At 41.4% G+C, this 18,782-nt stretch overlaps 1 protein-coding gene across 3 annotated transcripts in view; it reads right to left on the reverse strand.

The window, feature by feature from the left end:
• Positions 1-18,782, reverse strand: part of Focad (focadhesin) — a 319,451-nt gene that overhangs the window by 4,246 nt on the left and 296,423 nt on the right. For 2 of the 3 annotated variants that reach the window (XM_040757181.1, XM_040757180.1), the window contains 6 exons: positions 13,829-13,957; positions 11,591-11,706; positions 9,756-10,016; positions 9,045-9,134; positions 2,886-3,063; positions 1,080-1,177 (listed from right to left, as the gene is read on the reverse strand). In XM_040757181.1, coding sequence (XP_040613115.1) covers positions 1,080-1,177; positions 2,886-3,063; positions 9,045-9,134; positions 9,756-10,016; positions 11,591-11,706; positions 13,829-13,957 — 872 coding nt within the window. Of the gene's footprint in view, positions 1-1,079; positions 1,178-2,885; positions 3,064-9,044; positions 9,135-9,755; positions 10,017-11,573; positions 11,707-13,828; positions 13,958-18,782 lie in introns of those variants that run through there. The other variant, XM_040757182.1, reaches the window with a different exon arrangement.

The following is an 18,782-nucleotide window of genomic DNA, read 5'->3' on the forward strand; positions in this document are numbered from 1 at the left end:
CCCCTCCATTTTCTGGTATTTTTAAAGAGACGGATAAACTAAGAAAGGTATTTGTTATATGGACAAAACTGATTTTTAAAAATATGAAACATCTGCTTTTATTTTTAAACACTAAAAAGTTTTATCTTTTGGCATTAAAAAATTCTGTCTGGAATCCATTCATCCTTCAGACTACATTAGACACTTGTAAAAGATTTAGACATGGTAATGGAGACATTTCCAAGATGCTGAATTACTGTGATTTCAATTATACTTTTTCCAGCTAATTTGCATGCTAAGTGTTTTGAGATTTTTGTAAAAAAAAAAAAAAACAGAAAGTTAATAAAAGCTCAGGAAACGGGGGAAAAAAGAGACTGCATTAGCTTTAAAAGGTTTTTTTAAAAAATATTTTTCAGTCTCTTAAAATCCTAACTGTTGAATTAAAATTTTAATAACTTCAGCGTGGTGGCACACGCCTTTAATCCCAGCACTGGGAAGGCAGAAGCACATGAATTTCTGTGAGTGAGGCCAGTATGGTCTATAGATCGAGTTCCAGGACAGCCAAGGCCACACAGAGAAGCCCTGTCTTGGGAGAAAAAAAGTAATTCTCAAAAGACAGTCCCGAGAATCCCCAGAAACACAGCAGAGTCCTTGGGGGCATCAAGAGTTTCCAGTGTTTCTCATAATAAATAGAAGAAAAACTGTGAGGGTGTGTTTGATTTTGAATCTTGGATGACCCCAAAAGCCATGGCTTCCAGGCTTAGTCCCCAGGGTGATACTATTGGAAAGCAGTAGACCCTGTAGGAGGTAGTAATCTTTTGGCTATGGGGCAGGCAGGGTGTGACCTGAAAAGAATTTATGGGTCTTAGATCTGGCTTAGCAACACACTCCTTCCATGTGTCACTTCATCACAGATCTAAAGCCATGGGATCAATGGTCCTGGGATAGAACCCCCAAACGGAAACAAATGAATGCTTTCGCTTTGTAAGCTGATGACCTCAGGTATGTGTTACAGCTGTGGAGAGAGCCACAGAGTCTTCTTTTGGGAGAGAGAATATAACTTTTATGTTTTAATGTGAGTCCGCTGCTTCTTTATGTACCTCATTGAGAGCCACACTCTGAACAGATGGTTGCTGGTACGCAAGGTTTCTCATATAACCCATCAGCTCCAAGAGCCACTCCAGTCTCTTCAACACACCTGAAAGAGACCAGAAATAACACTCACAGATGAAGCAGGATGAGTGCTCAGAATCCCTTAGACGGCTGTGAGGAGCAGTGCTGGAGATGTCGCTGCCACCAACACAGTTTTTACACTATTCACATCAGGAAAATATTTCAGCTTTTATGTGCAAGTAAATCCTTCTTCTAGCCCTCCTGCTCAACAGTGATAGGACACATTTTAAGTTTTTCTCTGAAAACTGAACTCATCAGGAGAAATCTGGACTGAAACTGGGTAGTAATGCAGAGTCTCAGTAGTTGGCTATTTCACAGGCTTCTTGTGCTTTCCTTTCTCAATACAGCAGAGTAATCAGAAGCCTGCCCCCCCCCCAGACATAAAAAGAGAAACACCAACACCATTATAGGATAACCAAAGAACAATGTCAGCGTAGACACAGATATTCTGTTTCTCCCCTTACATGAGGGATTCTAGCACAGGAAAAGGTATGTAGGAAGGCCCCATGGATTTAGTGAGAGGAAAAGGAGACTCACTTTTAAGTACACTCATCAGGACCAACAGTAACATCAGACAGATCCAGTGTATTCCAAGAATTTCTATCAAAATCTGGAAACAGCTACTAAATTTCTTCCCAATAAACATATTTTTAGTTTAGAATGAAAAATTAAGTTTCTTGGGCTGGTGAAATGGCTCAGCAGGTGAGTGTGCCTGCCACATAAGCCTGATGACCTGAGTTTGATCTGTGGGATACACACACACACACACACACACACACACACACACAATAAACAAAACTTATTTACTTAAAGAAAATTGAATTTCTTATCACAAGGTCATTTCTTCAGTACTTAGACACTAAGGCATATAAGCAAACTGCTCAATTGCAACATCTCAATTGACCTAATAAACACACAGCTAAGGTCAGAGAAGCCAAGAGCAAGTTCCATTGTCAAGAGGCTCTTACAGTCCAATGTCTAAAATGCTCTGTGAGTAAAGCATGCCCAGCACAGCAGCACAAACCTTTAATCCTAACACTTAGATTTCTTTGAGTTTAAGGTCAGCCTGGTCTTCATATCTGTCTCAAAATAAAACAAAACAAAAACAAAAAAAGACTGAGAAGTCTTTTCACATAATTTAATTTTGCTTCAGTTTTCCTTTGGACTCATAATTAAATGGCCAACCCCAGACCATTTTCTATCATTGGGCAGAATCAATTTTAATCTGTGTGCTTGGAAAACTAAAGTAAGTTGATAGAAGCAACTTAGTGTTTGCATCCATGAGGGTCTCCAGCGGTGGTTCTTAGCCTTCCTAGTGCTATGACCCCTGAACACAATTCCTCATGTTGTGGTGACCCCAACTATAAAACTGTTTTCAATGCTACTTCATAGCTGTCATTTTGCTGCTGTTATGAACTGTAATATAAACATCTGATATGCAGGATAACTGATATGTGACCCCTGTGAAAGGGGCATATGACCCCCAAAAAGGGTCACAACCCACAGGTTGAGGACCTGGTCTAGAGGAACAAAAATAATATGGTTGGTGTGAGTTTCAGCTTATCATCCACTGGAGGCGCTATTATGGGGTCAGGCAACGCCCACATCGGCAAAGGAACTAGATTTTCTGTCCTGTAGTGTTTTTATGGATCACTTGGGAATTGTACATCATGAACCCGAGCACACGAGCTTGTGAGGAGACACGTGCTCCCGCAGAGCCAGCACATCCTTACCTGTGTTGGCATGGCTCACAATGCGTGCCTGGTATAAGCTGTGCAGAATCATCCAGGCCAGAGGCTCTTTCTCATGGTGCTGCATAGCAGCAGTGATCAGATCCATCAGGCTCATCAGGGAGAGTCGTCCTTGAGAGATCAAGTACAGTCTGACAAAGGCAGCCTTTTCTATGTTGTCCTGGGGGAGGGGGTAAGTTCAGTCGTTAGTAAGTCAACAGGCAAAGGCGATCAGGAACAGTAAGCATGATGCTATTTTTCCAACACTAAAGCTATCCATTTTCTGTAGCAGAGCCTAGCTGCCTGTACATGCAACAAGGGACTACAGTGCCACATTTTTTTCATGAAGACTATGAACGTGTTTGGAATTTGGCACATAAGCATACGCAATGATGATATAGCGATGCTATCCTTACCATGTTCCAAATACCAAGTTCCAAACACTTAATTTGTATTTAGTGAAGCAGTTCTCAAAATGTGACAAGGCCCTTTGAGAGGTTCTATGAGATCCAGACTATTTTCTAGGTTCACCAAACTAGTTTTGTATCTATTACATTTTTAATGCAATTTAATTTTTCTTTAAATCCATTTACGAAGGACAAGAGATATGGCTCAGTGGTTAAAAGCATTTGCTACTCTTCCAGGACAACAGTACAATTCCCAGCACCCACATGGTGGTTTAAAACCAGCTATGACTCCAGTCCTAAGGGGTCTGACACCCTCTTGTGCCTCCATGGGCACCAGGCATGCACATGATACAGAGATACACACGCTGGGAAAACACCTCTATACATAATGTAAACAATAAAAAACAAAATGGAGTAGATGCCAGGAAATAATCAAATTGAGGGCTGAAATCAATAAAGTAGAAACTAGGAAAACAATACAAAGAATCAATGCAACGAAGAGTTGGTTCTTTGAGAAAGTCAACAAGATAGACAAACCTTTGTCCAAACTTACCAAACAGCAGAGAGTGAACATGCAAATTAACAAAATCAGAAATGAAAAGGGGGACATAACAACGGACTCTGAGGAAATCCAGAGAATCATCAGGTCATACTTTGAAAACATGTACTCCACAAAATTCGAAAATTTAATGGAAATGGACAACTTCCTGGATAGCTATCACTTGCCAAAACTAAATCAAGAACAGATAAGCAATTTAAATAGACCTATAACCCCTATGGAAATAGAAGCAGTCATCAAAAGTCTCCCAACCAAAAAAAGTCCAGGTCCAGATGGCTTCAGTGCAGAATTCTACAGAAATTCAAAGAACAGCTTATACCAATTCTTCTCAAAATATTCCATACAATAGAAGCAGAAGGGCCTTTGCCAAACTCTTTCTATGAGGCTTCAATAACCTTGATCCCCAAGCCACACAAAGATACAGCTAAGAAAGAGAACTTCAGACCAATATCCCTCATGAACATTGATGCAAAAATACTCAATAAAATAAAATCGGATCCAAGAACACATCAAAACAATCATTCACCACGATCAAGTAGGTTTCATCCCAGGGATGCAGGGACGGTTCAACATACAAAAATCCATCAATGTAATCCACCATATAAACAAGCTGAAAAATAAAAATCACATGATCATCTCACTAGATGCTGAAAAAGCCTTTGACAAAATCCAACACCCCTTCATGATAAAGGTCTTGGAGAGATCTGGGATAACAGGGACATACTTAAGCATAATAAAAGCTATATACACTACACCAACAGCCAACATCAAACTAAATGGACAGAAACTCAATGCAATTCCTCTAAAATCAGGAAGAAAACAAGGCTTTCCACTCTCTCCATACCTTTTCAACATGGTACTTGAAGTTCTAGCCATTGCCATACGACAACAAAGGGGAATCAAGGGGATACAAATTGGGAAGGAAGAGGTCAAACTTTCACTGTTTGCAGATGATATGATAGTTTACATCAATGACCCAAATAACTCTACCAGGGAACTCTTACAGCTGATTAACACCTTCAGCAAAGTGGCAGGCTACAAGATCAACTCAAGAAAATCAGTAGCCCTACTATATACAGATGATAAAAGGGCTGAGAAAGAAAGCAGAGAAACATCACCATTTACAATTGCCATAAACAACATAAAATACCTTGGGGTAACACTAACCAAACAAGTGAAAGACCTGTATCACAAGAACTTTGAATCTTTAAAGAAAGAAATGAAAGAAGCCCTCAGAAAATGGAAACATCTCCCATGCTCTTGGATAGATAGGATCAATGTAGTAAAAAAGGCAATCCTGCCAAAAGCAATCTACAGATTCAATGCAATCCCCATTAAAATCCCAGCACAATTCTTCACAGACCTTGAAAGAACAATAATCAATTTTTTATGGAAAAACAAAAGACCCAGGATAGTTCAACAAGGCAACGAACAGAGGCATCAGCATCCCTGACCTCAAGCTCTATTATAGAGCTATAGTCCTGAAAACAGCTTGGTATTGGCAGAAAAATAGACAGGCAGACCAATGGAATCGAATTGAAAACCCGGATATTAACCCACACACGTACAAACATCTGATCTTTGACAAAGAAGCTAAAAATATACAATGGAATAAAGAAAGCATCTTCAACCAATGGTGCTGGCATAACTGGAGGCTGGCATGTAGAAGAATGCGGATCGATCCATGTTTATTGCCATGCACAAAACTTAAGTCCAAATGGATCAAAGACCTCAACATAAATCCAGCCACACCGAACCTCTTAGAAGAGAAAGTGGGTGGTACCCTTGAACGAATTGGTACAGGAGACAGCTTCCTGAACATAACACCAGTAGCACAGACAGTGAGATCAACAATTAATAAATGGGACCTCCTGAAACTGAGAAGCTTCTGTAAGGCAAAGTACACAGTCAGCAAGACAAAAAAGCAGCCCACAGAATGGGAAAAAATATTCACTAATCCCACATCTGACAGAGGGTTGATCTCCAAAATTTACAAAGAACTCAAGAAGCAAGTCTCCAAAACACCAAAGGATACAATTAAAAAGTAGACTGCTGAACTAAATAGAGAATTTTCAATAGAGGCTGAGGCTGAGAGGCTGAGAGGCACTTGAGAAAGTGCTCAACATCCTTAGCCATCCGGGAAATGCAAATCAAAACAACTCTGAGATATCATCTCACTCCTGTCAGAATGGCTAAAATCAAAAACACCAATGACAATTTATGCTGGAGAGGATGTGGTGAAAGGGGGACACTCCTCCATTGCTGGTGGGAGTGCCAACTGGTTCAGCCACTTTGGAAATCAGTATGGAGATTCCTCAGAAAAATGGGAATAAACCTACTACAAGACCCAGCAACTCCACTCTTAGGCATATATCCAAAAGATGCCCATTCATACAACAAAGATGTCTGTTCCACTATGTTCATAGCAGCATTATTTGTTATAGCCAGAACTTGGAAGCAACCTAGATGTCCCTCACCCGAAGAGTGGATAGAGAAAATGTGGTACATTTACACAATGGAGTACTATTCAGCAGAAAAAAAATGGAATCCTGAGATTCACAGGCAAATGGATGACACTAGAAGAAACCATCCTGAGTGAGGTAACCCAGTCACAAAAAGAGAAACATGGCATGTACTCTCTCATATATGGATTTTAGACATAGATCTGGGGAGTGCCAGCCTACAATCCCATGGCCAGAGAGTCTGGGAAACAGAAACTTCATTTAGTGGTTGATCGAAGAAGAGGCAGACTCCCAGAGCTAAACACTGAGCTGAACTCAAGAAAGCCAGTAACAGAGAGGGAGGACTGATGACCAAAGGGATTAAGACTGGGCTGGCTTAACCCCCAGAAACAGCTGACCTGACAAAGGTTAACTCTTGAATCCCAGGCATCAGCCTGGGAATCTAGCATGGGACTGATCAAGACCCCCGGAATCTGGGTGTCAGTGAGGAGGCCTAGGTAATCTATTGAGCCTTGGGCAGCAGATCAGTACCCATCCCGAGTATACACAGGGACTTTGGACTCCCATAGAACAATGTGAGGTGCACTCTCACCCTGAACTCTTGGGGAAGGGTCTAGGCCCTGCCCTATATGAAATGACAGACTATGGACACCCCCATGGAGGGCCTCACCCTCCCTGGGGAAATGAGAGGATAATGGGGGGGGGATGGGGGAGGGCACGGGAGGAGGGGAGGGAAAGGGAGAGGGACTTGGAACTGACTTGTGAAGCAACCTTGTTTCTTATCTAAATTTAAACTGAAAAATAAATAAAAAAATATTAAAAAATGTTTAAAAAAAACCAAAATGCATAAAGGATTCAGCTGTGTACCCTAGTGTCATAGTTGTGTCAAGGAAAAACACTAGTAAGGTGAAGTTGAGAACTAAAATAGTTCTATATATGGGGCACCATTTCCTTGAAAGAATGATGACAAACTATGGCTATTTTAACTGCCTACTATACAGACTATTTTATTAAAAACACAAAGAAATGAGCCCATCACACCAAGAAAAGTACTTCATAGTATTTGTTGCCAATAATTAAATTTAAATCTTCTAATAAAAATTAGATTTTTCAGGAAAAAAATTGTCTACATCTTTGAGCTTGACAACTTCCTAGTGTGTATAGAGTGTTTTTCAAGTAAGATTTCTGAGGATCACAACAAATATGTTTTAGTTAGTTGGAAGACCTCCAAAAATTGACAAGCCAGCATTTTCCAAGTAACCAATGAATGATATTAGAAAATCATACGTCTATCATAGAGCTGACATTCAAAAACAAACTAATGAATTTTAATATCAAAGGAGGCAAACTTCCTTGGCATGGCTCTGGAGAAGTGCAAATTATTTCAAAGAAACTACCAGTTGTTGACTTCTGGTGCTATATCAAGGAAGAATGTGGTGATAAGTAATTACTGAGTTCTTGCTTTGAGCTGGTATTGTTCCAAGTACTTACTATAGACTAGGTCATCTAACTCTCAGGACAACCCTAAGAGGTCAGTGCTATTGTTCACATTTTACAGACAGATACTGTTCATAAGTTGCAAAGCTGGATCTCACTCAACATCAGTGAGACTCCAGACTCAATGGCACCACTGCCCTGAACTGCTTCTCTTTGTTTAAAATAAACTAATCTCGCGGTGGTGGCACATGCCTTTAATCCCAGCACTCGGGAGGCAGAGGTAGGCGGATCTCTCTGAGTTCGAGGCCAGGCTGGACCGACAGCCTCCAAAACAATACAGAGAAACCCTGTCTCGTAAAAAACAAACAAACAAACAAACAAACAAAAGCTAATCTCCAAAATGCTAGGAGTCAAACACTCTGCAATAGTGGTTTTCAACCTTTGGATGCACCAGAATTGTCTGGTTGGAGAGACTATTCAAACATAACTGCTGGGTTCCATGGCCTCAAGTGAGACTTGAGATTTCCCATTTCTGGGCCCACGAGGCAGGGAGAACCCATGCTGAAAACCACTGCTATGTGATGCAAATATTCAAGGACCCAATTGAATCAGCAAACCTGACACTGACAAGATAACTACCAGCAACTGGGGATGTGGATGGAGCTTATGGCCCTACATAGTATAAAAGGTTATATTCAAGTAAGTATACCAATTGGAATGTATTTATGCCAAAGGATCTGGTGCTTATTTGGAACTCCAACTTCACAAAGCTTTTGTATTTATTTCATTATGCAACTGGGCCTGGGGGCTTCTTGTCAATTATCTTATGTCATGACTAACAGTACTTGTTTGTCAAATGATCACCCTTCTGCATTACAAAAGGACAGTATCTGGTACCAACAACAAAAAAAATGAGAACGGAACTATTTGTTTAGGCCTTTAACATACCAGCAGGTTCTTTGGTCAGAATATTCTCATTTTTGTGGGTATTGCCTTGAAGACATTGTCCTATTCTTATTTTTGTCAGTAGGTAACACAAAAATATTCTTGACCAAGTGTAAGAAATTGTGTTAAAAAGTTATTCATTTATCCATCCATCTAGACAGCATGCCTTAAACACCAATCACAACACCAGGTTGGCTACCAGACCTGACAAGTGAAGGAGAAAGTTAGCTCTCTAAAAATATCCCGTAACAAGTTTTACATAAGACCACATAAGGCCAAAAGGATATTGTAAACAACTCTTCCAGTGTTGTGCCTCAATAATGAAAATATGCATAGATGGACACATTGTTACCTTGGTAATCTGGGAAAGCTGGTTGGCACCTTCATCCGTCATCTCTGAGAGGCACTTTGCCACACTGATGTACAATTCGAGCTCACTTCTCTGACAAAGACAAATCTCACACATGTCAAAATACAGCAGAAGAATACCATGTGTATTAATATTCTGATGAATTATTAGACTTGTTTACCCCCAATAACAGTTGCTGCTGAGATTCTAATGCTACCAAACCAAAACACAGCTCAGTCTTTTCACAATTGAAAACTGTCTTCTCCATTGTTCTGTGTGTTCTCTTGGCTGTACTTTCTCCCCCATCAGAATTCCGTTATTCTAAGCAGATTTTAACCTTGTTGTGAAACTTCAGTGTAGAGGTCTGCAGAGGGAGGAGAAGGGCCGGCATGAAGCCATGTGACAGAAAGTATATGTAAATAAGACAATGCCGCCAAGGTGCACTGGGTAGGGCTTTCTGTGCTTCCTTATCTTTGGCGGGCATCTGGTACAGCACCGGTTAACTCACCTCTAAACTTTCTCAAAGCTTTCGTTCTAAATACTCAACCTCAATTTAGATCTTGGAAACAAACGCACTCCTAGGGAAGAATGTGGTTCTTTCTTGCTAGTCTTCCCACCCATAGTCTTAAAACATTCCTCAGCCTGCCTTGCCAAAATGACTTTAAAGAAGCCTAAGCATGCACTGTCAGGAATGTAAATATTTCTGTTCTTTACCCGAATCCTATTTGGCAGAAGGTCAAAAATTCTCCCAGTAGCATCACAGAGCAGACTCCAGAGGTGGTGGGAAGGGCTGGGCAGTTTCATGGCCTGGCTCAGACCCTGTAAGGCACTTGGGCACAACTCAGGATGGGTAGTTGGGGAAGCTTCTTTAAAAACTGCCACCACTAGGTTTTCAACAAAAGCTTGGATCTGTTCATCAGAGACATGCTTTACCCACAGCGGCATGGATACCAGAAGGTATTTCTTGATATTCAGCTGGAAAGGAAACAGAAGAGGTCAGACAAGCAAGTCAGTCTGAGCTTGTGGTGTCATCATAGACAGTTTTCTTTCCGAATATAACTCTTGGTAGTTGTACTTTACTCCAGTAGAAAGTCATACACCCAATGGTATCTGGACAGCATAACTGATGGTCTTAGAAAGAAAAAAGAAAAAGGACATAAAGTTGGACAGCAGGGAAGTAAGTAGATATGGAAGGAGTTGGGGAGGGGTTTAATATGATCACATCACAGTGTACAAAATTCTTAAAGGACTAATGAAACAATGGAAGAGGAAAAGAAGGATGAAACTAGTGTCTGAGGAGATGCCTCAGTTGGTAAAGTGTTGTGAACACACTTTCAATCTCAAGCACCCATGTGAAAAGCAAGGTAGTTTGCCTGTAATTCTGGTGAATAGGCTTCCTGGGGCTTGCTGGCCGGACAGTTTAGCCAAATCAGTGAGCTCCAGGTTCAGTGTGAGGCCAGGCCTCAAAAAATAAGAGTGTAATTAAGGAAGATGGGCAGCATTAACTTTTGACCTCACTTCCGTAGTCTACATACCCCATGCACATATATAAGTATGTATACACATATACACCACATACACACAGGCAAAATTACAGACAGCACATTATTGGTAGCTGGAGACTCAACTGAGAGTAGTAACTGACTAAAAATAGGCTCAATGTTATACTGAGTGATGTGTGATTCATAGAGATGACTAGAAACAAATGCAACTACACTAGCCACCTTTAGGATATATAAATTCAATAATGCTAACTTTTAAAATAAGCTACCAGAGACATTAGACATTAAAGCTGATATCTATAACATGGATCGAGTGCTAGTAAGTGGTCAACATGTGACAGACTTCACTAAACACACATCTTTAACTAAAGTCCATCATGAGGAATAAGAAAGACTAAAAACAAAGGCAATGTCGAGTCAGGACTAAAGCCAAGATATTGGAGATATGAGAGAATCTTGTACTACTTTAGAAAACTAAAGCCAGATCTTAGCTAGAACTGAACATGATGATCATATACTGATGATCAAGTTAGATTTTTAGGAAATCATGGAATATCTTTCGGCTGCCCACCTCCCCCTCAGCAGATAGACTCAAAATTCTTCCTTACTATATGTCTCTAAACACTTACTCTATTCTTATGTACCTTTGGCTAATGTCTGGAACATGCTTTCAAACTTTCACAAATACAAAACGAAAGGGTCACTTCTACCTCAGTAGTTTGTGTATGTTGAATACTCAAGCAGAGATATTCGCTCCTCCAACTCCCTCCTCAGGATCTCTCTTTGGATGCTGACCCAGATCTTACCAGGCTTTCAAGATTCCCCCCTTAGTTGTATCCTACTCTAAGAAAGGGAGGAAGGGATGCACACAAGAGGTGTTCAGTACAGATGGATTTGTCTCTCTCTTGATACCCAGTGAGATAGCCATACTACATCATCAAGCAAACATTGTTCCAAAAGGAACGTTAGCATCTATGACCATCATTTTCCCCCTTTAGTAATAAGTAGCAGTTAAAACTATGCTCAACACCTGGAGCTACTACATACGCTCAGTCCATGGATCAGGGGCGGCATCACCCACAAGCCCAGCAGTGCAGCTGCACTCTGCGATGACGTTGCCTGAGTCACAGCAATCTCAAGGCACAGTTGCTGTATCTCTTCACCTGAAAGACAAGACAGGAAAAATAGTTTCTGTAGTACAGTGCTCAGCTCCCTGACTCAGATTCAGGGTTCAGTGTTTGAAGCAAGCCATCTACTTGGAACACATCTGCACATAACAGAATTCATTCAACCAACTGGTTCAAGAATTTATGAGCAAAGAGGCAAAGAATATGTCCAGCAGAATAACAGCCCTAACTCTTGGGACTGCCAAGGGCCTTAAACTACCTGGGGGAATTTCTCTGATAACATCTAGAGAAATTTGGACACTCAAATACTATTTTAGAATATGAGAAAATACTAGCTACAAATCTCTCGGTACCTTCTCCTCCCCAACCCCCCCACTTTCTCCAGCATGTGTTCAGCACATAGGGAAATTTCTATCTGGTGTGCCAGTTAATTTTTTGCCAACCTGACATAAGCTAGAGAGTTATAAGACAAGAAGAACCCGCAGCTGGGAAACTGCCCCTATCAGGTTGGCCTGTGGGTAAGTCTGTGGGGCATTTTCTTGACTAATGACATGTGGGAGGGTCCAGCTCACTGTGGGCAGCGTCACCCCTAGACAGGTATAAGAATGCAAGCTGAGTAAGCCACAGGGGAAACCCAGTAAGCAGTGTTCTTGTGGACCTCAACCACAATATTTGTTCCTGACTCCAGGTTCCCGCCTTGAGTTCCCTCACTATAGATATACGTGCAGATAAATAAATAAGACTGCCCAAACTTTCTGGAGTCCACAAGATCATGAGTGGGTTCCAGATGACACACTGAGCTAATAGATTTGTAGGTACATAGATGGACTCTGGCTCTGTTTAAATGTGATTGCTTTTACACCCTGGTTCATCTCTTTCAGAGTAAGAAAGTATTTGATTTGTTTTTAGTATTACAGGAATGTGTGGTTAAGAGACTTGGAATGTGTTTTAAAGACTTTGACCTTTTAAAGTGTTTGAATCTTTTTAAAGACTACAGGACTTACAAAGCTATACTATGTTTTATATTATGATATTAACATGAGATCTTAGGGATAAACAAGAAAGGAAAGATAATGGTTTGACAGTAGTATTTATGTGTGTCAGGTGGGTAAAAGACTAATAGTTTGGGTTGGTCTTTTGTTTGTTTGTGTTTGTTTTATTTTTGTCAGCTAAACACAAACTACAGTCAAAAAGGAACTCCAGTTGAGGAATGTGGGCATGTTCTGGGGGACATTTTCTTGACTGATGATTGATGTAGGAAGACTCATCCTGCTGTGCACAGTGCTACTCCTGTGCAAGTTGTATAAAAAGCAAGCCCATAAGCGGCATTTCCCACGGCTTTCTGTTTCAGCTCCTGGCTTCAGCTTTCTGCCTTGGCTTTCATGTTGAATTTTTGGCTTGCAGAACTAACTATAAGATAATAAATTTTGATACGTTTGCTTCACCAGCAATAAAAAACCCAATAAAGAGTGCAACATGGTGCTTCCTTGAAACCCAGGGCTCTGTAGGTGCAGTTTAGTAGTTTGATACTACTAAACTAAGTCTGCATCACATACCCAGCAATAAATACAACTCATAAAAGAGCTGTTTGGCTTTTTTGTTTATTTACTATTGCTCATTTGTTTGGTGTTTGCATATGGAGGCCATAGATTAGCATCAAGTATTTTCCTCAATCCCTCTCCACCTTATCTATCTATCTATCTGAGCTGAAGACCCTCACAGCTCCCTGATTTGGTTAGACTGGCTGCTCAGTAAGGCCCCCTGTGACCTTCTGTCTCTGCCTTCCTAGTAGTGGAACTTAGACATCCATCACCATACTTGCCTCACTTTATTTATTTATTTATTTATTTGCCTATCTATCTATCTATCTATCTATCTATCTATCTATCTATCTATCTGTCTATCTATCTTTACATAGGTGTGAGGGTTCTAATGAGCTGTTTTTGAGTACTACATCGATCTATATCTTTAGACCTCTTCCTCCCCATCCTCACCTATAATGACTCAGTGAAAGTAACTGAGTTACTTCATGTAAGATAGCAACCCAAAAGATACACTAAATCTACTAGTCACTGTCAAATGTGACACAAAATCTGCTTTTTATTCGGGTGAAATCCTAAGAGCAAAGTCTGAAAACCTAAAAACACTTGATATTTACCAAAGTTTAGTCTCATAAGTGGAGAGAGGAGTGCAGCTAAGTTTGCAGGAGGATACTGGTAGCTTTCCCCAACAGTTGCTATGGGTTTCATCACCACTTTGAGAAGGGAGGGAGGCACAGCTTCAGGACCTACAACAGAAAAGAAAAGAGATAGCAATATTCCTGTACAACTGTGCTAGAATGAAAATCATTAACTGTGTATTTCAGAGCCAAAGACTCTAATGTCACATCTTTAGTTATAATCAACCCTCCAATGCAACTCTCTGAATCCAACTCCTTTTGCTATAAGCCTTGTTCCCCCTGTTCTTACTCACTGTCTCCAGTCTTCTCTTGTTTTGTTAGGCATGCCACACACCTTTACTTTCTTCTATACTTCTATGCCCCTTCATCCAGTTTTTGAAAAGAATGACCTACTCTTCATCATTGCCTCACTGATCTTAGTATGGTATTCAATAAACTTACAGAGGGTAAGACAAGGCTTGCCCACTCATCACCTTAGAGGAGCTATGGAATATCTCCACCTACTACAGCCCCAGAGAACCACACCTATCACCTACAACTTCAAAAACAAAGCTCTTTAGTTCCTAAGCCTCAGTATCTGCTCTAGAGGTGAGCACTAAGGGAGAAGTAAGCACTGCACAGGATAATCACCCACCTCTAACTTTAATATTGGTCCTTATGTCAGCAGAGGAGTACTTAGGCTGATAACCGGAGATGCTAGAGTAGTAACAAGTAGATGTACACGGCAGGAATAACCATTAAAATGGGCAAGTAAAAGTGATGCTGCAAAGGACCATAGCAAAACGAAGAAATATAGACAATGTAGATGAATATAGAAAAATGTAGACAAGGAGAGACAATATGGAAGAATCAGCAGCAAAAGGAGAATTACCATCAGCAGAAAGAGAAGCACGGGGAACACCAGAAACTACATCAGCAAAAAAGCAACAGGGTCAGCAGGCCTGGGAGGGGTTGCAGAGGTGAGAGAGAGCTGATGTGTGGGAAAACCTGAAAATAGAGAAGCACAAGTTATCCGGGAAAAGCAAAGGCAAATTCACTGGGCCCACAAAAGCAGGCAGAGTCAGTGATGGTCACACAATCTCAATGGGAGAAGCTCAGAGTGGTGGAGAAGCAGGGAGAGGCCAGCCAAAGGAAATGAAATCAACAAACAGAGAGAAAGAAAGCAGAAGTGAGAGTGTCAGCAAGACAGATCAGCTACAGAAAGGAGAAGCAGAGTGGTGTGGGGACCCAGAAGGGACAAACCGACCTTGCTAATGGGGTATCAAAGGATGAAGGCAGAGCTATGTCACAGCACAGAAAGGAGAAGCTGCGGGGAAAGGAGAAGCAGGGAATCTGGAGGGAAAAAACCGACTTTGTGACCAGTAGCAAGGCTGGCAATGCTATGTCACAGCACAGAGAGGAGAGGCTGGGGAGGACCGGGAAAGAGAAGCAGAAGTGGTGTGGGAAACCAGAAGGGAAAAACCAATCTCATGAAAGGGTCTAGCAAGGGCAAAGGGAACACTACATCACAGCACAGAAAGGAGAAGCTGGGGGGAAAGGAGAAGCAGGGAATCCGGAGGGGAAAACCAACCTTGTGAAAGGGGTAGCAAGGGTGAAGGAAGAGCTATGGCACAGCACAGAAAGGAGAAGCTGGGGGGAAAGGAGAAGCAGGGAATCCGGAGGGGAAAACCAACCTTGTGAAAGGGGTAGCAAGGGTGAACGAAGAGCTATGGCACAGCACAGAAAGGAGAAGCTGGGGGGAAAGGAGAAGCAGGGACCCAGTAGGGAAAAACCAACCTTGTGACCACTAGTAGGGGTGGCAGAGCTATATCACAGCACAGAAAGGAGAAGCTGGGGGGGAGAAGCAGAAATGGTGTGGGGAGACCCAGGAAGGAAAAACCAACCCCATGAAAAGATTTAGTAAGAGTGAAGGGAAAGCTACATCACAACACAGAAAGGAGAAGCTGGGGGGGAAGGAGAAGCAGAAGTTGTGTGGGGACCCAGGAGGGAAGAATCAACCTTGTGAAAGGGTTTAGCAAGGGTAGAGTCAGAGCCACACATTACAGTACAGGATGGAGAAGCTGGGGAGAAAGGAAAATAAGGAGTGGTGGGGAGAGAAGACGAGGGTCAGGAGAAAAAGAATACACGTCATAGCCATTGAGAAAATGGAAGCAGTGGCAATAGGGGTCAAAAGAGGAAAACCAGAGGCTGAGAGCAGTGCAGCTCTGGAGGCTGGGAAGTCCATCGTGTGGTGCCAGATGGTAAGAATGCTCTAGAGGTAGATAGCAATGATGGCAGTTTAAAGAGTCTTTTTCTTTCCCCAAATACAAGGGCAAACATATGCCAGACTAACCTTAAACAAGCTATATAGCTGAGGATGACCTTAGATTTCTGGTCCTCCTCCTTCCACCTCCTAATTGCTAGAATTACACTAGTTGTACACACTGGGGATTGAATTTATCCATGCACTTTACCAACTGTATTCATCTTCAAAGAGAAAAGAAGAAATCTTAAAAGACAGTGATATAAGAGGGGCCCTGAAGAACAAAGTCTTGGTGCCCTGGTATCTTTCTCTTTCTGACATCTGCAATCTAAAACACTCCCACACAATTACTCTCTAGCTACTGGCCCCTACTGTATCAGGATAGCTATTGCCAAGAATTGTAATGGCCTTAGATCTTAGCCAGGGCCAAGGACATTCTCTTTTCTGACTTTTCCTTTCTCTACTCTTTCAATTGCAAGTGCATTATGGGACCAGGACGATGGCTCAGTGGGTATAACGCTTGCTGCTAAGCTTGATGACCTGAGTTCAGATCCCTGCAGCCCATGTAAAAGCTAGATGGAGTGGCATGTGTCTATAATCCCAGCACACCTACTGCAAGAAAGGAGGTGGAGACGGGAGCAACCCCCTGGAAGGTCACAGGCCGACTAGCCTGGGGTGCACAAAAAAAGCATTATACCAGAGAAAGCCTGCCTCAATACCAAGGTAAAAGATTAGGACTGACCCCTGAGGTTATCTCCTGACATCCACACAGATGCCATGGCATGTGCAGGCCCTCACACAAAGACATCATATGTATACATAGACAAACATAAATGAACAAATACTGTATATGTACAAGGTTCCCATTCTTAAGATAACTGCTTATGGAAATAAACTCCCATGTTCATCCTTGGCTGTGTCTATATAAGCTCAGCTATGTTCAGTTTCAAGTACTAACTATAAACCCCTACTTACTTACCTCTTATTCAGATTTTAATCCCATGTTTCCAACTCTCATTCCCAGCAGGACAGCTAACAAATCAGTATGTTTTCTATACCTAGATACACTCTAGCCTATTTCCTTAGCCTTGGATGCTCTATTCTTCTAGATAAAACTAACAGTATGTCTTGCAATGTTTTACTTTAATACCCTATTTTTCCAGCTAAAAAAAAAGTCCCCCCCCCCGTTCATCTGTGTTATGCTGTCCAACCAGTAACCAATACTTATTTCTACCCCACCTTGAGATATAATACTGGACTCCAGGTAATCTTATGAGGACCTTAACCATGGCTGTTTCCAGAAGACAACAGACACAGAACCAGGGATTATGCTAATGGAATTTATTTTCTAATGAGAGGACCAAAAAATAAAAACAAACAAAAAAAAGAGAGAGGGTGAAACCAGGTGTGAGATAGGCAGGCACTAACTGGTTAGCTTTGCACGTAACTCTATACTGGTAACCCAGTTGTGGTAAGAATCTTTAACAATAGTCTGGCTACAGACTAAAGTCTGATTTCACGCAACAAAAATTCTGCTTCATTGTATTTTAAATTATGTGTATCTATGTGTGGGTATATGTACATACATGCACACAGATGGCCTTGTAGACCAGGGTGCTGGATCCTCCTGGAGACTGACTTACAGGTAGTAGAGCCACCTGATGTGGGAGCTGTGAATTAAACCTGGGTCCTCTGGAAGAATAGCCCATGCTCTTAACCAATGAGCAATCTCTTCAGACCCTAATTTGTTTTTAAAGAGTCCTTTACACATTCATAGAAATGTCCTGGTGAAGAGGCAGACATTGCAAATATGTATTGGAAGTCTTTAATTCATAAGCCGATGTCTATTTTACGGTCTAAGTATTTTATGCCAAATAATTTCAAAATTACACAATTGCGTTCCAAGATCTATAGCAGGATACATTGTAGAAAATGTTTAGTTAAAGACTCAGGGAACCTGAAAAAGGATCAAACTTTTCATCATACAATGACCCCATGTGAAATATGAACACTGTTTATGTTTTGTTGCCCGGACAATGAGCTCTCCTCTAATGGGATGAACTTCAGTAGTGACTACACTTACGTACATGTTATTTCAGCACCTACTGTACTGTATATGCATATTGGCCTGACACTACTGTACTGTGTGTGTGTGTGTGTGTGTGTGTGTGTGTGAGAGAGAGAGAGAGAGAGAGAGAGAGAGAGAGAGAGAGAGAGAGAGAGAGAGAGCTGCTCCTGCACTGACTGCACTGTATGGCATGTTACTGCAGTCTTCTCTAAGTTGATCTGATACCCAGGTGTCAGAAACAACTTGTGAAATGGAGTATAGAGTTGAAACTCATGCCTCTGGTACAGTGCATTAATTCTTTCACAGTTAAAAGGCCAACAGGCCAGGGCATCAATACTAAGAAGCATGATGAGAATTACACAAAATCTTCCTCTGTGTTTGGAAGAAACCCATTCTGCCAGCCAATGGAACGATGGGAACTACAGTTACAGTTAGGAGTGGGGAAAATATTTGGCAGTCGCATGCATCTAGGGGGGAGGGTAAGAAAGGGGAATCCCAAAGCATATCTGGAACACAGAATCCTGGTTCCTTCCAGAGGTCTTCTGTATATAAAGAATATAAACAATAGGAATTATCAGATCCTTTATGGGTTTTGTCTTTCAAACAAGTGCCTAAGGTAAAAT

The sequence above is a fragment of the Mesocricetus auratus genome, unplaced genomic scaffold (genome assembly GCF_017639785.1).
Source record: "Mesocricetus auratus isolate SY011 unplaced genomic scaffold, BCM_Maur_2.0 Super-Scaffold_100014, whole genome shotgun sequence".
Taxonomy (NCBI): domain Eukaryota; kingdom Metazoa; phylum Chordata; class Mammalia; order Rodentia; family Cricetidae; genus Mesocricetus; species Mesocricetus auratus.